The 21,472-nt window shown below is 43.0% G+C and overlaps 1 protein-coding gene across 2 annotated transcripts in view; it reads left to right on the top strand.

Annotated features, from left to right (window-relative positions):
• The window catches only part of megf10 (multiple EGF-like-domains 10), a 42,138-nt gene extending 20,970 nt beyond the window's left edge, over positions 1-21,168 (top strand). The window contains exons 6-25 of one of the 2 annotated variants that reach the window (XM_028972625.1): positions 1,068-1,314; positions 1,590-1,710; positions 1,822-1,958; positions 6,952-7,164; positions 8,894-9,068; positions 9,346-9,466; positions 9,921-10,081; positions 10,832-10,934; positions 12,712-12,858; positions 13,245-13,379; positions 13,830-13,958; positions 16,250-16,378; positions 16,751-16,879; positions 17,032-17,160; positions 17,625-17,852; positions 17,933-18,051; positions 18,227-18,350; positions 18,826-18,870; positions 18,946-19,152; positions 19,314-21,168. In XM_028972625.1, the coding sequence (XP_028828458.1) occupies positions 1,068-1,314; positions 1,590-1,710; positions 1,822-1,958; positions 6,952-7,164; positions 8,894-9,068; positions 9,346-9,466; positions 9,921-10,081; positions 10,832-10,934; positions 12,712-12,858; positions 13,245-13,379; positions 13,830-13,958; positions 16,250-16,378; positions 16,751-16,879; positions 17,032-17,160; positions 17,625-17,852; positions 17,933-18,051; positions 18,227-18,350; positions 18,826-18,870; positions 18,946-19,152; positions 19,314-19,480 (2,966 nt within the window). In that variant the 3' untranslated portion in view covers positions 19,481-21,168. The remainder of the gene's footprint in view (positions 1-1,067; positions 1,315-1,589; positions 1,711-1,821; positions 1,959-6,951; positions 7,165-8,893; positions 9,069-9,345; positions 9,467-9,920; positions 10,082-10,831; positions 10,935-12,711; positions 12,859-13,244; positions 13,380-13,829; positions 13,959-16,249; positions 16,379-16,750; positions 16,880-17,031; positions 17,161-17,624; positions 17,853-17,932; positions 18,052-18,226; positions 18,351-18,825; positions 18,871-18,945; positions 19,153-19,313) is intronic. The other variant, XM_028972626.1, reaches the window with a different exon arrangement.
• The last annotated feature ends 304 nt before the right edge of the window (positions 21,169-21,472 follow it).

Here is a 21,472-nt window from a genome sequence, read left to right on the forward strand (position 1 = left end):
GCTCATTCCCAATGATCCCCTTTCCCTTTGGTCCCAAATTCCAGAAGGGAGTTTACGGGAGATGTGGTTCTGCCTTATTCCATATTTAAACCACAAACAAATGAACATTCAAGTGTTACGAGCAACACATTCCTAGATTCTTGGAGTGTGAACTCTGTTTTTCCCTGTACAGACCGGTGTACTGTTTCCTCCTTAACACAGGAAAGAGGCTCCCTGAAGAAGAATCTGGGGTCTAAAGTAAACCTGTGGTCAGCCTGTGCTAAAGGCTTGCCTTCTGGAACCTTCAGATCTTTTGAGGGCGCACTCAGATACCAGAGCAGGATCAGTAGTGCTATCAACTACCCTTCATAGAAGAAGATGTAGTCATGGTCAGTGAGGGTCTTGGCTGGGGTTTCGACTCATGAATATAAACCTCCCCTGACCTTCCCTTCACTTTGGTAATGTTACGTTCCATCCAGGGGTCCATGATGAAGAGCTCTCTTATGAGCATCATGCAGAAAACATAGGCTGAACCTTATTGGGTGCCGTCAGTCCAGCGTACAGCATAAAAAAGGGTTTTGGTGGCCAGACTGGGAAGCAACAGTCTAAAATACAGCTGTGAGGATCTGAGGTGGTGACTTGGTTCTGGCAGATTTTATGAAGATGAAATGCTGCCATCACAGCAAAAGTTCCGTGCTTTTCCCACAAATGTTCACATTTTTGCCTTGTTTGCCTTGTTTTATTGTTTATAACATAACCTCAAATGTGTTGTTTCGTAGTTCAGTGTCTTTTTCCTATAATATAAAAAATGCAACAGCCATAAATGAGTAACTGTGTCCATACTTTTCTTTGGTAGTAGATATTTTATGTTATAGTTTGTATTTATCGGTTATTTATTGGTTCTCTGCAAAGTTTTATTGGCAGAAAATTTTAGATAGCTTTTCTTGGCAGGAAATGTATTATTATCATAGAATTGTTAAAATTCCAAGAGTACAACATTGATTGTATATCCTCAGATAGACACCAGTGATGCATTTGGCCAGCATGCCCCCATCTCATCTCTCTGATCTGTTTCCTGCCACACACAGCCTGTGACAGCAACCACTGGGGTCCAAATTGTAGCAACCGCTGCCAGTGCAAGAACCGGGGTCTGTGCAACCCCATCACAGGCGCGTGCATCTGCACTCCGGGCTACAGGGGCTGGAGATGCGAGGACCTCTGTGAGCCCGACGCCTACGGAAACGGCTGTCAGCAGAAGTGCCAGTGTCAGAACGGTGCCACCTGCCACCACATCACTGGCGAGTGCAACTGTGCCCCTGGCTACACTGGAGCTTTGTGAGTAATGAAGAGAGGAAAAGGGTTCACTAACACACAGAGCAAACTGAATGTTCCTAACTCTGGCTCATAACATTTTAAGGATTTTATGATTCAACTGTTAAATTAACATTCTATGGTTATTTTCTCTAAAACACAGGGTGATTGACAAATCCTTGGGTTTTTATATAGCCATTTAACTGTGAATTGCTTAAGCCTTTTAGGACTATTATAAAAACAAGGACATATGTCATTATTGGTTGTAAAAGTGTATGTTCATTCTCCCTGCTGTGAAGCTGTGAAGACTTGTGTCCCCCCGGGACACATGGACAGCAGTGCGAGGAGCGTTGCCCCTGTCAGAATGGAGGCGTGTGTCACCACGTCACTGGAGAGTGTGCCTGTCCTGCTGGCTGGATGGTGTGTATAGAACCCATGCAAAGAGAGATTACTGTGTGGTGAATGCTGTTTTTGTATTAGACAATGACGCATGGCCGGTAAAACACCTTGTAAATCCCTCTCTGTCTTAAGGGCACTGTGTGTGGGCAGCTGTGCCCAGAGGGACGATTTGGCAGGAACTGCTCTCAGGAGTGCCGGTGCCACAATGGGGGAACATGTGTGCCGTCCACTGGACAGTGTTTGTGCAGTCCTGGCTACATTGGAGAACGGTAACAGAGTCATTGCCTCAGCAATGTCATATCTTGTTTTAAAATGTGTAGCATTTTGGCTTTGTTTTTTAAATAAGAAAAAATGAAAATGTAACAGTATAGTCTATATTAACACAAATCAGGTATGTGTTTAGTGCATTGACATTCAAAAAGCTGCTGGGAGGGCTTGGACACAAGCTTTTTCCAACAACTGCTGGAAAGGATGCAATGAATATATGCTTCATTGATAAAAGCAAGGGGTGGTTATGAAGCTGTTAAATTAAATTTTACATCCATTTAAGTCCATATTGTCACATTAAATTTCATTAAACAGCCACTTACATTACGACCATCACTTTTGTAAAAAACAATCCCCTGTGAACCGGTACACACGGGTCACATTTGTGCTGGGTCAGTGATTGTCGTCTGTCACACTTTGTCCCACTTATGACTTCATTTCATCAACATGGACCAGTTCGGTTGGCCGAGGGGCGGCTGTGACTCAATAATAAGGTCAACCTCTCAGGCAGTGGGCAAAAGGTAATTAAACAGTGAATTGAGCTGTTCTTAATGTACAGCAGCCCACCGCATTAGCACTAGCAGAGACATATTCAGCTGTAGCAGACATTAAATATACCCAACAAATCTCAACCATTTGTGAAAAGTACAATATGATGGAGATCAAAATTGGATGTCTAATGTAATAAACCTTTATTTATCAAGGTGCATTTGTATGAGGTAGAACAGAGAGGTTTGTTCTGTGTTCAGTAAGGTGTTAAGCAATTAATCTAATGTAAGCTCTTTGCTGTTGTAAAAATTTCATTGGAGACTAAAGGTGACTTGTTGGTTACATTCTAGGTAGGCACACAGACGTTTGTGTCGCAACAAGGAGACCTAGGTTTTACTCTCAGGCTCTCTGTAGATTTATGATCGTCTTCCGTCTGCTCATATATCCCCATATCCCCACTAAGTTCATAGACATGCAGAGCAGGTAAACTGTTGTTGGTAAATTGCATGTGTGCATACTTAATGAACAGGCACCCTGTGTAGGTACTGATCCTGCGTGGCACCTATGGATTTTGGGACAGTGGCTTTGAATGGATGAATGTGGACGTTATGTCTCATGTCTGACCCAGTGAAAGAGTACAGCATTGTCTGGGTTTTCTCATCAGTCATCTGTGTGGCTTCTGACAGGCGCAGTCCTGTCATTTGTCCTGGTGGGTGCAGAGTCCCAGTGACACAGTAAACACAGGCCTGTGCTAAAATTACACTGTTATTGTTTTTTCCCCACCACATCTGTTCACCAGCATTGGGCACTGTGGCTTTGAATGCCTCCAAACGTGGAACCACAGCCAGACCCTATCTGGAAGCTTTTGTTAGCCTGGGGTGGGACTGGCGTGGTCATGAGTGTTTATGCACACTTCCTCAATGTGCTTGTCACTTAATTCTGACTCTGACATCTGTTTAACTGGTTTCTAGAATGTGATCTGTGTAGCATAATTGATGCTTCGACAATGCATGCATCTAAAGCATGTCTTGTACAGAACGTATTACACACTCATGCGCTTTACTTTGACAGGAAGTTAGTGGGCTGCTGTGAAGCTGGTTCAGTCCCAATGAGGGATGAGCAGTCAGCGGTTGGCGGTCTCCCTACCGTAGTTAGAAAGTTCAAAGAAACCAAGGTTACAGCAGAGGAGACCCTCCCACATATCTGAGGCATCGCTACAACTTACACATTTACAATTTTGGGGTTAATTTAACATCATGTACTTATGATATATAATAAGTAATTGGGTTTTATGAATCCTGTCTGTGAACAATCCTAATACCAAATATCCATTTCAGTTTCATAATTTACTTTCCATGGAAATGGACAGACATTTGATCACATAAGGAATCCAATGCAGGGTCTAGGAAGCATGAATGAAGTTTCTGGAGAGCTGAAGACATGGAACTCACACTTCATGGGTTTAGCAAGAGTTGAGACTGAGTCAGATTAACTAGGCCAGGATGCTGGGCCTCGAGCTCCGTAATTACCAGTATCAGAGAGCACGCACCATATACTTATGCAGCCCGTGAAGCTACAGGAATAGCAGCACAAGTGGATTTATTTGAGTTAATAAGGGCCTTGACAGAGTCAGACGTCACTGTAGCCTCTGGCCCTGATGCGGGCCTGCTACACCACGAGACCCACCACCACCACACCCTATGGGCTGAAAAATACAGAGCACCCAGAGAGGGGAATGTGTGCATGTATGCATACTGATAGGAGACATGAATGGTTTTGTCACAACCTGGTATATTTTTATGCTAAATGCATCAGATGCATCAGACTATTCCTATAGAATTGGTGGAAGTAAGCCTGGCCAGTAATTAGGGGGTTTATAAAGGGGGGTGTCCAAAGTGTGTTAGTGACATATCATGGAGAAGATGGACAAGGCAGGGATGCGCTCCAGAGGACAGGTGGTGGCAGGATGGGAGTGTATAAGCAGAGAGTGGAGTGTTCTGAGCTGTCTGCTAAAGATAGTGGGGTCGGTAGCAAAAGCAATAGTCTATTGAAAGTAGTTGAATCATGTTTAGGGCCTAAAATAATTTCTTTCCCCTCAGTGGGGCATGATCTTTGGCTATTGAGACCAATGTTGTAAGAAGCACTAGGCTCTGAATTTCCCTTTACCAGGTCACTTAAGATGGCTTGCACTGGCTTGTAGCCATGTGGATGCAGAGCAGTGATAGATGGGAGAAGGTGTGGATTCACTTGAAGCAGGGTGTTCATTGACTGTCTGCCACTCTCAGCCCACACAGCAATCCCACCAACACAGGTCCACTTCGCCCAATCATAGGACTTCCATCTGTCTTAAAGCAAGGATAATCAGGTCCCGGTCTGCAGTCCAGGCCTATTGAGCACTGACGGTAGATCAGAGACATCACAATAGGACATCTGCCAAATGCTACACTCAGGGGGTGCCATTGGTTAATTGGGGCTCAGCCCTCTGGCACCAATGTAATTGGCACTATTATGAACAAGGATTGGCAGTTGAATGTACCCACTAAGCAGAAGAAAGCAGAATTCAAGCTAACCTAGGTTAGCGGTGTTGTTGCCTACATCATCTGTTGTGAATAATATGCTTGGCTTATTTTAACTTTGTTGTCATAAAGTAACTTCAGTTTACAAAGGCTTTGTGTGCACACATTGCATATGAACGACGTGCTCTTTGGATAAAGTGAAATTGAAGATTTTCAATGTTTGAAAAACGCATGGGAAATTGCCAGTGATTCTAATGCAACCATAACTACGCCGCTTTTGGATGGTCAACAATATCAGCATTCGGCTGTTACACTCTCTACGGCCACATGCAAGGAAAACCAAACAACTGTACAAGTTTAGGGTTCCACCTCAGTTAAATGATTGAGAGTAAGTTTGCGATCTCTTGCACTCTGGCAGCTGTGATGACCTTAGATCAACAGTAAGTTGGGTGAAAGTGTGTCGTGACCAGACCCACATCTGAGAAAATAAAGAAGTGTGTGTCTTTGATAGATAAATAAAGTTCTGTAGACGCTTGTGACTACAGACACATGTGTGTGCAAATAGTAAAAAAAGGGCCTCTCATGCACATCCAGACTTTTATACGAGCCTCTGTGGGCCTTCCAATGGTGTAGGATAGCTCCCATGTGTTCCAGCAACACCACAGCTGCCAGAGGTTTGCAACTCTTCACACACATACCAAAACAAAACGCAAGCGCTGGGAATGGCTTTTTGACAGACCCCATCTGCCAAGCGAATGAATGAGCCTTATAACCGTGTCCTAACAACACGGTTTAGCATCCTGAGTGGACCCGACAGCCTCATTTATCAAAACTACTGCATGTCCGCAGCTAATGCTAGGCAACAGCAGTCGCGCCATTAGCGTTCTTGGTCGTAAGTGAGAACAAGCTGGGACTCCTCCAGCCGGTAAATGCTCTGAGAGACCCATCAACAATCCAGGATTGAGGAGATCCAGTCCCTGGGTGGAATGTAAGCGATATGATTTGTGGAACACAAGAAGGCACTTTTCAGACAAAGTGGCGTGCTCCGCCTCCCCCAAGAATGTTATTTTTATGTGCAACATGCGATTGGTTTCATGTGCTCTCTGACTCGTGTGACGGAGTTCCACTGCACCAAACCCTTATCCTGGTTGACCTGTAGACCCGATGATGTCTCAGCTTGTGGCTGAGTAAAAACAGCAAAGATCTAGATCCAGCTTCAGTAAAGCTACAATAGATATTTGGATAAATTATGTTATTTTATTTATCAAAGATTAAATGTCATGGATATTTAATTTCAGGGCTCAAGTGTGCCATAGACAGGAACCCCTAAAATATTTTTTTAGACTTAAGAACAAGAATCATTGTGTAACAATGGTACTTGTTGTGTTGTCCCCACCTACATCTGCAGCTCTGATCGATCCCTGGAACATACTGTCCAAATTGTGAGGAACTCAATATGAGAAAAAAATATATCCACAGGCTTCCCTGTTATTTCCAGTTCAGGTATCCTCAGGAATGAAAGACGTATGGCTTACTTCAGTAACAGTGACCGCACTGTTCCCACTTCCAACACTTCCAGCTGAGGCCTGCTTGGGTTTTTCCTTAAACCTTCATAAAACTCTGCAAACATCTCAACCATAAATGTAGAGAAATCAAACGCCGATGATAGAGGCTGTCTCAGGCTGAGTCCATAATCAGAGCAAGAGCAGCAGGGTAGGATTTCACTCTGTTTGAAAAAGAAAAACGCTAATTACTACACTGGTTTCACTGTGATGCTTTGTTTTTCTCTGGATTTTTTTTGTCGTAATTTCAAAATGTTTTAACATAACCAGTGTGCACTGGAAGAAGCTTTATTCTTTATGAAAGACATGAAGCGGTTGGATGTGGGACTGGCACCAGAAGAGTCACCAGCAGAACTGGCTTGCAAGGTCTGTCCGTGATAGCAGATGTCCCCCCTGAATGACCGTCCAACGTCCGTCTGTCTCTGCAGTTGCCAAGAACAGTGCCCGATTGGCACATACGGCGTGGGCTGTGACCAGACCTGCGACTGTGTAAATGGCGCCACATGCTACCATATCAGCGGGGCCTGTCTGTGTGACGCAGGCTACACGGGCGAGAGCTGTGAGGTCCGTCTCTGCCCAGAGGGCATCTACGGACTCAAATGTGACAAGAAGTGCCCTTGTCACCCGCAAAACACCCGCAGGTAAGCCTCACATTCAGATCAGTGAGCGATTGCCCTGATTGATGCCTCCATTAAAGTTTAGACTTTTATTTCCTGCTTGCATCTGTGTGTGACAATGAAAGTGTGTGTAATGGGGGCTCCTATATGTGTATTGTTATATTTCCAGAAGTTTGGCACATGTGGCTGTTCAGCCGCATGTGGCCATTTGTTTGTTTGTGTTTGTGTGTGTGCGCGTGCGTGTGACATGGCGGCGCACAGTTCCCCGTTGTGCTGCTGTGCCGGGGTCAGACGGATTGTCACAGCTGCCGACCTCCATGTGTTAAGTTAGGTGGCAGCTGGCCGTATAAGGCCTCAATGGCAGGGCTGTTTCAGGTGGGGCAGCTGCACACCCGAGGCCAACAGGTACTGGCCCTCACCGCTGTCGCACATGCCCTGTTGAAAAGGGTGAACCCAGTGACCTTTAACCCCAAGAGCCACAATCCTTTGTGTGTATGACCTATATGATCTTTTATGTGACCTATATGCACTTCCTGCATGCATACACGTCTTGAATGAATGTCCTGACATAGAACTATGATCACTTTGGATAAAAGCGTCTGCCAAACACCCAAGTTTAGATACGATTAAACTGTAATGTGAGACATTTTTTGTCTTCAAAGTCACAGTTTAAGAGATTTATGAGGATTTTTATAAACCATCATGTTATACATCAAACTATGAAAGCTGCACACTTTTAATTCTTCACATTACTGGAAAAACATGGTTTGATTTGCGCCGAGTTGACACCAGCAACAAAATCTGGTTTTATAGTGTTCCTATTGCAGGAATCTCTCATACCATTCAACACGCCTTCCAGATACATGACTATAGGGAAAAGCCATTTATCTTCAAAGAGCTGTCTTATAAAGTATTTATAGGGCAGTGTCTACACATTTATTATTCTGTAATGGGACTCCATCTACCACTGATACCTGGTAAGATCCCATCAGAGGGCTGTTTTCTTATCTTTAAACCGAACATCATAGTCTGCCAGTATGGTCAGCCATTAAAATAATAATAATAATAAGAAGAAGAAGAAGAAGAAGAAGAAGAAAAAGAATAGCATGGTAGCATTAACATGGCATTTATTACAGTGTCATTCAGTATGATATGTTTCACACTTAGGTACTGACTTTTGCCAAAAGTTGTCAGAGTTTAGTGTGTAACACAGTGTACAATTATGCATTTAACTAATGCACCTGGAAGGCACTTGCAGGGTAAACAGTTTTAAGTGAACACTACATCTTTATATTTGCACTAAATCTATTTCTTATTTCTTGTTCTGAGAAGTTTTATACATGATTTGTGATGAGTTTTGCACATGCACAGCATTTGTACATTGTGAGCGTCTCCTGGCAGCTGGAACAGCTTTAGAGCAGGCTTTGGTTCCTTGTGTAGCTTATGAAGAACAACAATCTTAACAGTCTAAAACACTAGAGGTATATTTATGAACTGTAAACATTCACTATATCACAGGCATTTACTTTAGCCAGGCGGTTGATACCAAGTATTAATGTATAAATGCTTAATCTTACACGTGACTGACGGCACTCAGTTTCCTCCAAGTCCATCTTTTAGTGCCCCCTGACTTGGCGAGTCCCGCTCTCGCCAGCATGTTTGTGTGCGGTTGGCGGTCAAGTGCTGTCAGTGTTTTGGAGGCTGCTTCTGACTCTCAGTGGGTGCCTGTCTCTCTACTCTGCCCTCTGCTCAGCTGCCACCCTATGTCCGGGGAGTGCTTGTGCCAGCCAGGCTGGGCAGGGCTCTACTGCAACGAAACGTGTGCGCCCGGCTTCTACGGCGAGTCCTGCCAGCAGGTGTGCCAGTGCCAGAACGGCGCAGACTGCCACAGCGTCACAGGGGAGTGTATATGTGCCCCTGGCTTCAAAGTGAGTAGAGACACATATAGAATAGTGTACACTATTTATTTTAAATGTACTTTATAACCACTGGGGCATTATTTCGTAGTTTATGTCTTAAAACCCATAAATTGGTCACACCAAATGTGCAGATTTCATTTTATTATTGAGTCTTAATCAACTTAATTACTAGTCATTAATACTGGAGAAATGAATCCAAAAATACAGTTCATTTCCTTTACAAACAATGATTACTAAGTGACAGCAGATAAAGTTAATGCTGAGCTGTGTGAATGACACCATGCAGGGTTTGAACTGCTCGATGCCATGCCAGTCTGGCACCCATGGGATGAATTGCTCCTCCACATGTACCTGTAAGAATGGTGCTGTGTGCTCACCAGTGGATGGATCCTGCTCCTGCATGGCTGGTAAGAAAGGCCAACACTCTTGCATAAAAACCACTGTTCAGGGTCTCATTTATAGGACACATACTAAAAGTGCATATATGCAAAATTCATGTCCCAGGATTATGACCAGTGACTGATGCTGTCATGTAGCCAAAAACATACAATTATTGGAATTAATGTAATTTCAGACAAATTCAAACAAATGCAATTGGTTCAAGGGGACTTTGTAGCCACGTTGCCACGTCTTGTCAAAAAACGAACCTCCGCATTACTGTATTTACATCCAGTACAACACTGCTTTCAAGATTTTACCAGATTTTACCTGTTGCAACAGATTGTGCAAGTTTCCTCTATGCTGCATGGGTGTAGTTTGATGCAAGATGCGAGTCTGCCTGTATATTTTAAAAATGAAAAGTCTTTTTCAAAGTTAGTAGCAGTTTGTTTTATGCTGTTCACCATCCCTCACCCACTGCAGGCTGGCATGGTGTGGACTGCTCCATCAACTGCCCGAGTGGCACCTGGGGGCTGGGCTGTAACCTCACATGTCGCTGTGGCAACGGTGCCTGCAATGCACTGGATGGCCAGTGCACCTGTGCACCAGGCTGGAGGGGCGAAAGGTGTGACATGCAGTGTCAGGTGCGTATGTTTCTGTCACCCTGGCAGAACGCATTTGATATTTCATGCAATATGTGACATTTTGTTTTGCCCCCAGTGCCAATGTGAAAAATGTCTCAAGACAGTATTGTAATTGTGGTCAAAAAGCATTTTAGCGTTAATTCATTATTCCATACACGACAACCGCATTCCACGCTGGAAATGTTATTTATCCTGCAAAGTAACCCATGACAGTTTTCACAGTAACTTCCTTTGTATTAGATTATGCACTGTTTTTGCTACTACATTTATGCCTGAGAAAAACACATATAACCGATTTTCTGTTCCAATTTAGCCTCGACCCATCACATGCTTTGTAAAGCATTGGCTTTGATGTACGGCTTTTCCTAAACAGATCTGCAAATACACTTCCTCGATGAGATCTGAAAGTGGGAAATTGCAGGATTAGCATGCTTTCTTTGGGCCTGTTCATAACATACACAGTGGGTTATTGCATTGCAATTGATGAATAATTGTATTAAGACCTCTCTTCGGCCCATCAGGTTCATACACCCGTTTCATGCCTTTGTTCCAACTAGTAACAGCATTTATTTAAATGTATTTATGGAATAGTATTTATGGAAGAGGAACTGGGGCTGATTCATAAAGAAGTAAGAAGTTACGTAATTACCCAATTCATTCACAAAACTCCTTGATACGTAGGTACGTACAATGGCTAGCTGGAGATGTCTGACCAAGGTCAGGTTGAGTCTGATTGAACTTGTCTTATAGGATGGCACCTATGGCATGGAGTGCCGTGAGCGCTGTGACTGCAGTCATGCTGACGGGTGCCACCCGTCTACAGGTCACTGCCGCTGCTTGGCAGGCTGGACGGGTAAGATAAAAAACGTCTCTTTTCTAGACGACAACTGACATTTCAGTAAAACCTACATTTCAGGGCTAGTGTTTCTGTTTATAACTCATAACACATTTATCTAATTGTAAAATGACTTGGACAGGAGGACTAACAGCATTATGTGGGCTGAGTCAGGTCTTGGGCACACATCTGTCCATAATTCAAATCGGTTTACTAATTTATGTTTATAATTCAAAACAATGACTGGGAACATGATATTTTCCCATGACGAAACTGCAACTCATTTAGTTCTTAATGATGATCAAATGGGACACTTTAATGTGAACCATGGTGAAATCTTGCCTCTCTGTAGTCACTGCATACATTGGCTTTGCTCTCCTAAGAAAAGGTGCCAACATCCATGTGAGCACTTTTCCCGATTACAAGTTGTCAAAATGTGAGTGCTGGGAGAAGCTCTTGTTGGTCTGCATACTCCCAACGCTTCTCCTGTCCTCTCCTCTCCTGGGAGGACGCAGACGGCATACTGATGATGCTGTTTAGAGGGCTGGGTCCTTTAAATACGACGACATTTCTTCAGGGCTACTTAACTGGTGTTTATCGCCAGCATTCCTACATTGCCTAGCAACACACAGAGGGCCCTCAAAGGACCCTTTGTCCTGGGCTCTTGGCACAGAACTCCATCACAATGTTGCTTATCGCCCACAGAAACAGAGAGAGCGAGGGAAAGAGATGGGGGTGGGTCGGGGGGATGAGGATGGGGACATAGACAGAGAGTTTAATTTGATGTTTTAATGTTTTCCAGAGAGGGAAGAGTGTGTGAGACAGGTTCCAATCTGAGATTTAATCTCACCATCTGCTTTTATCTTTACACTGGTTACAACAGCTTCATGCTACTATATTCTCTCTAATATTCTGTTAATAATGGGCACTATTGATTCATTTTGGAAGGGATATCAAATAAACATTATAATCAGATTATTCCAGTACAGCTCATTCAAAAATGTCAAAAGTTGGTCTGTACAATACTTTTCTATTAAGCATGTGAATTTTTGGGCCCTAGAAAGCAGAATGGCATTTTGAATCAGTCAGTCAGACTCTCCACGTGACCACTGCGACTGATAACCCTCCTGCCCACAGGGCACCCTGCCCACATGCTGCTGGCCACTATATTTTCTACCAGTTTATGACAGGCAAACTCTCTCAGTTTTTCTCTCTCTAGCCATGCGTTCTGTGAATATTCAATGTTCCCACCTCCATTTTATTTTTCTCTTGACTTCAAATGAGCTCTATCAGATAAATACTAGAGTGTGGGAAGAGCTGTAGTTGGTTCCAGTTGTAGGTGCCCCTGCCAAGTTTCTGCAGTCAACGTCACTTTGCCACTAATTTGTGATTCCTCATTAATAAAAATAAAGTTACGAGTGGAGCTAAATACCAAAGTGGTGATTTTTTAAAATCTAGCTTTCAGACATTTTTAGTTTAGTACTTTTTGTGTTTTAATGGTTCTTTATCCCCTTGTCATTGCTGCCTCTTTGTAGGACATCCAGTGGGGTCATGTTGGCAAAGCCACACAAAATAAGAGTCTGATCCCAATCAGGAAATGAATGATGCTAATCTGTAAATTTATTAAACAGACTAGGGGCGAACAGATTTTTTGTGCCACATTGGGCCTGCTGCCATTAAATTCTGACCTCGGATCTGTTTTCCCACCAATTAAGAAATGCCTACGAAAGTGTGTTCTGAAGCACTATGGGTGGTTAATATTCATAAAGAAACGTGTGACCCCTATGGCTTCCAGGGATCCACTGTGACAGTGTGTGTGCTGAGGGCCGCTGGGGCCCCAACTGCTCTCTGCCATGCAACTGTAAAAATGGAGCCTCGTGCTCACCGGATGAGGGCACGTGTGAATGTGCGCCTGGTTTCCGTGGGACCACCTGCCAGCGCAGTAAGTATCCCACAACATATAACATATATATGTAACATAGTATATAAGTATATACTTAAATATACTGTTATCATATTTTACATTTTATCTTACCAAGGGTGGTGTATATTTGCTAATCATTATATAAAGCTTGTCACTGTGGGAAACAGGCAACAAAATTTATTATTAGAACAGTTTAAGAACAGTTTATCATAAATGTATCATAAACGTTTATTTACCTAGGAGCAGAGTAAATGCCACAGATTTAGCCATGTAGTTACTGCATTAATTACATATAAATAAAAATATGAACAATAATCATGGAATAATAAAGTTAAGCTGTCTATGGTGCTGTTAAGGGTAATGATGTTCAGATAAAGAGGTGTACTTTCCCTTTTGCACCCCAGTCTGCTCGCCAGGGTACTTCGGACACCGCTGCAGTCAGGCCTGTCCCCAGTGTGTGCACAGCAACGGTCCATGCCACCACGTCTCAGGCCACTGTGACTGTCTGCCAGGGTTCAAGGGTGCCCTCTGCAATGAAGGTGAGGTTCACCCACAGCACTATTGGCCTAGTGGGTAAGGAAGTGGACCCGTAATTGTAAGGTTGGCGGTTCAAATCTGAACCGCCACTGAGGTGAGACTGAGCAAAGTACCTTCTCCCCTGGTGCCCTTCATGGCTGCTCACTGCTCACTAAGGATATGGGTTAAGCGCAGAGGACACATTTTGTTGTGTGTACTCTCATCAGCGGTGTAACACCACAGTGCAGTAACCTGAAGTGTTGTGGCTTTCATTTTATGAATTCATAACAAATGTAAGTAAGAGCTGAAATTGTGTTTACAAAGCACTAATGCTTATATTGAATGAAATGGATAGTTTTATGTGAATCTCTTTTAGTTGTTGTGCCAGTTTTGGTTTGTCATATTTGTGTATCATAGGTGTTACTGATAATAATCAGTGTTTAACACGTCTGTCACCTCTGCCTTTGCGTCAGTGTGTCCCAGTGGGCGCTTTGGGAAGAACTGTGCCTGGACGTGTACCTGCACCAACAATGGAACCTGCAACCCCATTGATGGCTCATGTCAGTGTTACCCAGGCTGGATTGGCAGCGACTGCTCCCAGCGTGAGTGCAGTGCTAGCAACCTCTGCCTTTTTCTCAACAATCGTCTGTCTGTAGGATGACTTTGATTCATCATTTGATACAATACTCTAAATGTACATGAAGTTTGCTCTTTGTCCTAAACAGATGCCACGTGACCTTTGACTTCAAAGGCTGGGGTTTATTGGTGTTCATTTACAGTTCATTGACATGTCTGAAGTCAGGGTAATATTCACGTTGGATCAGATTGCTGCTGTGTCTGGCTTCTCTGGTGACCTGAGCTGACCTGCTGCCGCAACAGTCTTTTAGGTTTCAAAGCTCGACACTTTGCGTTCCACGGGAAAATTTAGTATCTGTCTACAGCTCCTTTAGCGTAAATTTGAGGAGCATACAAAATAAATGTCCAAATAAATGTCCTTTGGTGCCCCCTTCTGTCCAAACTATTGTAAAAACAAACAAAAAAAAACACCTGATTCATTTTACACACACTGTGTTGGCAGAGCATTATGTTGCGTTCAGACAGTAATGTCAGGTTCTGGAGGTGGACAGTCATCTGAGCCACTGATCGAAAGTATAGTGAAGGTAAATGAGGCAGAGCAGACTGTGGGAGTCAGATGGATCTTCATTTTGAAGATGCCAGCAGTAGATGCTGAGGGTCTGGGATTAATTTAAACCACACAATCAGTTGGTTTCAACAGGTCACTCAGGTCATAATAAAGCATGATTAATATCAGGAAGGCCAGGTTATTAACACTCTCCTAGAGCTCCTTGGGTACCCATACATTCAATTTACTGCATGCAGTCGATGGATTTATGCAATGCAAACACTTCATGCTGCTGAAAAGCCATGATAGAGCATAGATGTAAAGTCATTTCCAAACGGCTCAGCCTTGCCATATTTCGTAGCCAGCAGTTCCTTAATACAATGTGTATGTTGCTGCTCGGCGTTGGCATTGCTAATAGATGAGTCTTTGGTAAAAAAGGGATGTCAGAATCTGACACAATTTACACTCTCACAAAACTGTGCAGCATTTGGCCAGGTGAGTCATAGTTACAACATAGTTACATGAAAGACATGAAAGATGGAGCCAGTTTCCGCTGTTGTTAGGTGCCGTGTACAGTGTGACATGGAGGCAAGAAAACAGCTTCTTCTTTTTTAACCAGCTAGGGAGGGAGCGAGTAACGTTAGAGACGATGTACCCGCTTTGGAAAGACAGCTGCGTTTCTTCAATTAGCCTCCCTGTGAGACCAGATGGAGGGGAAAAAAGCTCTAGAGGGTACACAGTGACCTGTCTGGTCCCGGGAGGCTCAAGGACATCGTGCATTAGACTTTAATTGGCTCTTTTACAAATGCTGCAAACAGCAGTTTGGTTGTCTGTGTAAAACAGAGCAAACTGGTCTATGTCATTTTCATGCAACTGATGAAACTTAATGGTTGCATTAATTAACATTCTAGTACTGTATTAGGGAATGCATGACACATGGTTAACTTTTGCATATTCCTTGTGGTATGTTACATGCATGCATTTGTAGGTTTTTAAGTGCAGAAATTTTTTTTTTATGCAAACTGTATGTTCATAAATAACAATGTGCTGATCAAAGATCAACACTCATCTCAGCAAGTGTTACTGTAATGCAAGACCATAGTTCTTGTTGAGCCTGAGAAGCAACAATTCCATTAACTCTAGATATACATTTGTTGTTCAAGATGTTGCACTTGCCCTTTGTCACTAGATAAGTGAGTCCTTTGCCTTGTTCAGAAGGAGCACATTTTCGGAATGTGAATGTGAATGAATGTGCTTGTTTTGACATCAACATTTCACTGTTGGCAGAATAAGGATAAAATATTTGTCTCAGGTTTGGTTTTATCCTTGTTCACAGGAAATGTAAAATGTTCGATAATAAATACTGCTTATCTATGTTAAAGTTTGGAAACAGCAGGATTGTGAATGGCATTTGTCCATCACAATTATTTCCTGCCTGCTGTATAGGTTCCTTTCTAACTTGCTGCTTGTTTGGTGCATTTATGTGACTCATGCACACTTTACTTAACTTAAGTTGGGCAGTGGCTTCCTAGTGGGTTAGGAATCGGAAGGTTGTGGGTTCAAATACCAAACTTCCAAGGTGCCACTGGGGTGCCACTGAGCAAAGTACCGTCCCCACACACTGCCCCCAGAGCGCCTGTCGTGGCTGGCCACTAAGGTGATGGGTTAAACGCAGAGGACACATTTTGTTGAGTGCACCATGTGCTGTGCTGCAGTGTCTCACAATGACAATGACTTCATTATTAAAAAGTGCGTGTGTGTGTTTTGTAGCCTGCCCACCGGGCCAGTGGGGTCCTAACTGCATCCACACCTGTAATTGTCACAATGGAGCGTACTGCAGCGCCTACGATGGAGAGTGCAAATGCACGCCAGGGTGGACAGGCTTGTACTGCACACAGCGTGAGTCTCTCTCTCTCTCACTCCCTCTCTCTTTCCTGTATTTCTTTATGTACCCTATTCTCTATTTGTTAAGGCTGAGTAGGTCCAGACTACAAAACCCACTGCTTTGTCTCTAGCCTTAACCTGAAGGGCATAGTACCTCTTCATAGTACCTGTTGTTAATGGTATTGATTTATGTGGCTTAGGAACAGAATGGCTAAAACCAATCACTCAGTATTACTTTTCTCAATTGCTCAATCTTAGGTAATATAGTACTGTCTTAAATTTGAGACACAGAGGTGTGGACAAATATTTATAAAAAGTGAACTTGTAGCTGACTTGCAGCCAATAAAATATCAGGGTTTTTTAGTCTTTTTTTAATGTGATCTGCAGGTTGTCCTCTGGGCTTTTATGGGAAGGATTGTTCCCATACCTGTCAGTGTCAGAACGGGGCTGACTGCGACCACATCTCCGGCCAGTGCACCTGCCGAACGGGCTTCATGGGAAGGCAGTGTGAGCAAAGTGAGTCCACTCACCGCAGCAAGAACGTGTGGTGTGTGTATGTATAAACAATGCTGAGTGCTGTGACCCCCTCGTTCCATCACCAATGCGGCAGTGGAGCACAGAGAGCCTGGTGCGAGTCAATGAAATTGCATCTTTTGTTTTGCTGTCAGAATGTCCTGCAGGTTCCTATGGTTACGGCTGTCGCCAGGTGTGTGATTGCCTCAATAACTCCACCTGTGATCACATGACCGGCACATGCTACTGCAACCCTGGGTGGAAGGGAGCCAGATGTGACCAAGGTTGGGAGGACTGTTCCTGTGTTACTGCATGCTGTATAGTCGTCCGTCCGGAAAATCCAACAAGGAACCATTACATTTTACAAATTGTGTTTTGAAGCACCGTGCTTGGTTCTGAAATGGAGGTACTCTCGATTCAGCCATAACAAACTCAGAGCACAGACCCTTGTCAGCTCCGTGCACAAGCAAAGGGCCGAATTAGATTGACTTTGTTCGCGAAAGAACAACAAAGCTGGCAGCTGGTGCCACTGAAATCAGCTCTGAGTAGATCTAATTTCACACAAAATAGATTTCACCCTGTGTGTGTGCCTGTGTAGAATGGAGGGTGAATGCATGAATATATTTGATCCATTGCCCTTTGCAATGTAGCAGCTCAGTTCTATGATTTAGTGTGGCAGTGTGTGTGTGTGTGTGTGTGTGTGTGTGTCTGAATGACCTTCACCTTCTCTTTCTCCTCTCTCCACCAGCTGGTGTGATCATCGTTGGGAATCTTAACAGCCTGACCAGTGCTGCTGTGCCAGTGGACTCTTACCAGATAGGTGCCATTGCCGGCATCATCGTCCTGGTGCTGCTGGTCCTCTTCCTCCTGGTCCTCTTCCTCATATACCGGAAGAAGCAGAAAGGCAAAGAGCCCACCATGCCCGCAGTTACGTACACCCCTGCCCTGCGCCTCAACCCTGACTACGCCCTTGCTGGTGAGCATGATCGGCTAGTGCGCCAGGCAGGAGCACTTTACACACGTACATGTCTCACGACGGCTTCCAACACATTTCAGATGCACTTCCACAGACCGGTGAGGCACATCCCAACAGCAACTACTTCTCTAATCCCAGCTATCACACCCTGACACAGTGCACCAGCCCTCCACACCCCAACAACCTCCCCTACGGAAAGGTGAGACTGAATATATATATATATATATATATATATATATATATATATATATATACACACACACACACACACACACACACACACACACACACACACACACCAACGACTGTGCTTAGCCAACGGCAACAATACGATACGACAGCATCACATGTAAATGTGCTGTTCCAACTTCCAGACCAAGAACAACCAGCTGTTTGTGAACCTAAAGAACGTGGAGCACAGGAAGCGAACTGCGGGCATGGAGCTCACCGGAACCCTTCCCGCCGACTGGAAACAGGGAGGCTGCTTCAACGAGCTGGGTAACGCCATCATTTATTAAAAAAATAAAAAAAAAAACGTAATTCTCAGAGCTGCTGGTCTGAACGTAGCCAAGTGACACTGATGAAGATGAAGACTGTGCATGATTGGTTAAGGACTCAGGGGCCAAGGAGCACGGATGAAAGCAGCGGTAAAAATCCCTGCTCCACAGTTCTCCCTTTGATATTTTCTTTCTTGGCTAGCAAGCCAAGAAAGGCGGCTTTTTTTCCCTCCTCTTAGCAGAAAATCCTTTCTGGCTCTTTTTTTATCATTTCAATATTCGGGTGTTGAATGGAACTATATTTAGGGAGCTCTCTTCATGTGTATTTATGAATTCTGTCGATTTTTTCCTATTTAAAAAACGCTGATGACTGTCGGAAATTAGAGCTGCTCGCGGTGTTATTTCAGATGCGCTCTTCTCTAGTTTCATTGTGAAAAGGATTGTGTCTCAATTTCCTTTATTATTCCATTGCCCAGGAGCTTACGGGGTTGATAGACGTTACATGGGGAAGTCTCTCAGAGGTATGGCGCTTTCTCATCTTGAGTGCCACTTAGGAACGAGCATGGCTGATTCCTGTTCGTCTGTGCGTCACCTAGACCTAGTGAAAGGCGTGCCCTACCATGCCAGCACCAGCTCCCTGAACAGCGCAGAGAACCCATACGCCACCATCAAAGACCCGCCGCTGCTGGTGCCCAAGAACACAGAGTGTGGCTATGTGGAAATGAAGTCACCGGCGAGGCGGGACTCTCCTTATGCAGAGATACATAACTCCAGTCCTGCCAACAAGAATGTCTATGAAGTGGGTGAGTGAAAAAGAGAGGGTCCTTTAAACTTTACTCATTTTTAATTGACTAATCATTAATCCAATGACAGACTTTAGGTCTTTAGTTGACACTGCTTGCCGATTGTTATATAAGAGTAATTCACATTTCAGCTTTTGTCCTTTTTTCTTTTCTTTTGCCAGAGCCTACAGTAAGTGCTGTCCACTTGTCAGGAAATAACAACTGCAATGGGACTTTTACACAGGACCTGTATGACTTACCAAAGAATAGTCACATCCCCTCTCACTACGACGTTCTGCCCACGCGAGACAGCCCACCGTCACCCCATAAAGAGCTCGACAGCGAATGAGCTCCTAAAGACTCAGACACTGCTGCCATTTCTCAGCCAATCAGTGGCCTTTGTTTGCTGCCATGTCGTGTGCCCACTTGCTTCACTTCCTCGTATATTCCTCTTTTGTTGCTTATTGTATTCCACGCTGGATTTAGATGCACCCTGCATTAACAATCGGTTTTGCGCCTCAGTTTTGATATTCAGATACAAATGAATGCAGAGTGTAAATGGAGTCACTGTGTACTCTGGTTTATTCCAAAACCAACCACGTCTGTAAATATCCTGTCTGTTTTATTTCATCTAGTAATTCATATGCCTGCAGTCATTTACAGGATCATTCCCTTCACTAGTGACATATCTCTTAGCATTATTCTTAAATCTAGTATACAAATGCAAATGAAACCTCAATTTATTTTTGTAACAACAAATGAACTTTTTTAGATTTTGGGGTGTGAGCTGGAATGTCTGTGTGTTTTATTTTAGTATGTGCTGTTATATACACATGAGTGTTGTTTATACTGTATGTCAAAATTTCGAAATTCTCCATCATAACCTGCCCAGGCAATACTAAATTTAACCAAAGGATAAGTGCCAGAACATGATTTTTTTTAAACATATGTCTTCCTCTTTGTTAATTTTTATGTAAAGATATATCAAACATTTTTCTTTGTTGAGAATCAACATTTTAGAAACATTGCTTATGTTTCTTATGTTTCAAAAAATTTGAAACAGGTTTCTAAAATGTTGATTCTCAACAAATGATTGATTAACACTTTTTCCATCAGTATTTCGTAGCAGTAAAACGTTGCATACCCTTTGCCACACAACTGTAATAATAACACATGAGACTATGTGATGTTTGTTGGATGATCAACTTTTTATTCAAATTGATATGTATGGTCAAGAAAACTCACCTTTGCTGGTAATTGGGAGATCTATAAATATTTTGGTCAGATAATATGCAGATTAAAAACCTGTTGGTATTGTTAACACACCTTACAACACCTGAATCTGACACCTGTTCTGTCACGGCAATGCTTAAGCTGGACTTTTGCATCTGTGAAAATGTAATGTAAAAAGTAAATGAGAAATATTGGGTATTGCCCTTCACTCAGTAATAATGTAGTTTGATTTTAGGTACTAATTGAAATTGGAAGCTGTTCCACTGTAATGTCAAGTATTCTGAGACATGATGTGTACAGAAAACTGTATATAGCTCTAATTCAGTGTGGTGGGGTTGAGAATGTGCGGGGTGTTTGTGTGTGGAGACCACATAGCACTTTGTCTTTGTACATTAATGAAGCAGGTATGTTGGTTAATACCATGTATACTTTTTTAGGCCCAGTCACGATGGAAGGATCTTTTTAGTTGCCATTAATTTTTAACTGGTCAATCTGTGATTTTGATGCAACATATGACAATTGTTTAATGAAATTCCATACTTTCATTATATTTTGGTAGGAAGAAAAATTGCCACTCAAAAAAAATCAAATGTCTGCTCAGTGTAAATGTTCATGTACAGATTTTTTTTGCCCTGTCTTATTTTATACTTAGTTCTTTTTTTATACAACATGAAAAAACACTTATTATGCCATGTCCCTCCCCAAAGAAAAGTTTTGACCTGTATGTTTGAACCACTACTTGTTTTCCAATAGCTTACATGTACTGTATGGGCAATTTTGCTTTACAATAAAATAAAAATATCATCTGTGGACTACATTTTGATCACCATCTTGTTATAAAGTTTGAATTTGGATTTTGGTTGGCCGAAGCATAGTAAAAGAATATTGCATATATAAATCATTTTGCAGACCATCCTAATGTGTAAATATAATTAAACATTACACAATTACAAGTAATAAAAATGCCTGCTTTCAGGCACACATATTGTGTGCTGCAACATGAGCAAAATAAACCCCTTTCTCACAATTAAAGGCAAAGAACGATTGAAGGAAAATAACAAAGGCGGACACGTAAACGCAGCGCTTCGGCGCCGCTGAAGCCCCGCCC

This window comes from Denticeps clupeoides, chromosome 3, assembly GCF_900700375.1.
Source record: "Denticeps clupeoides chromosome 3, fDenClu1.1, whole genome shotgun sequence".
Classification (NCBI taxonomy): Eukaryota; Metazoa; Chordata; class Actinopteri; order Clupeiformes; family Denticipitidae; genus Denticeps; species Denticeps clupeoides.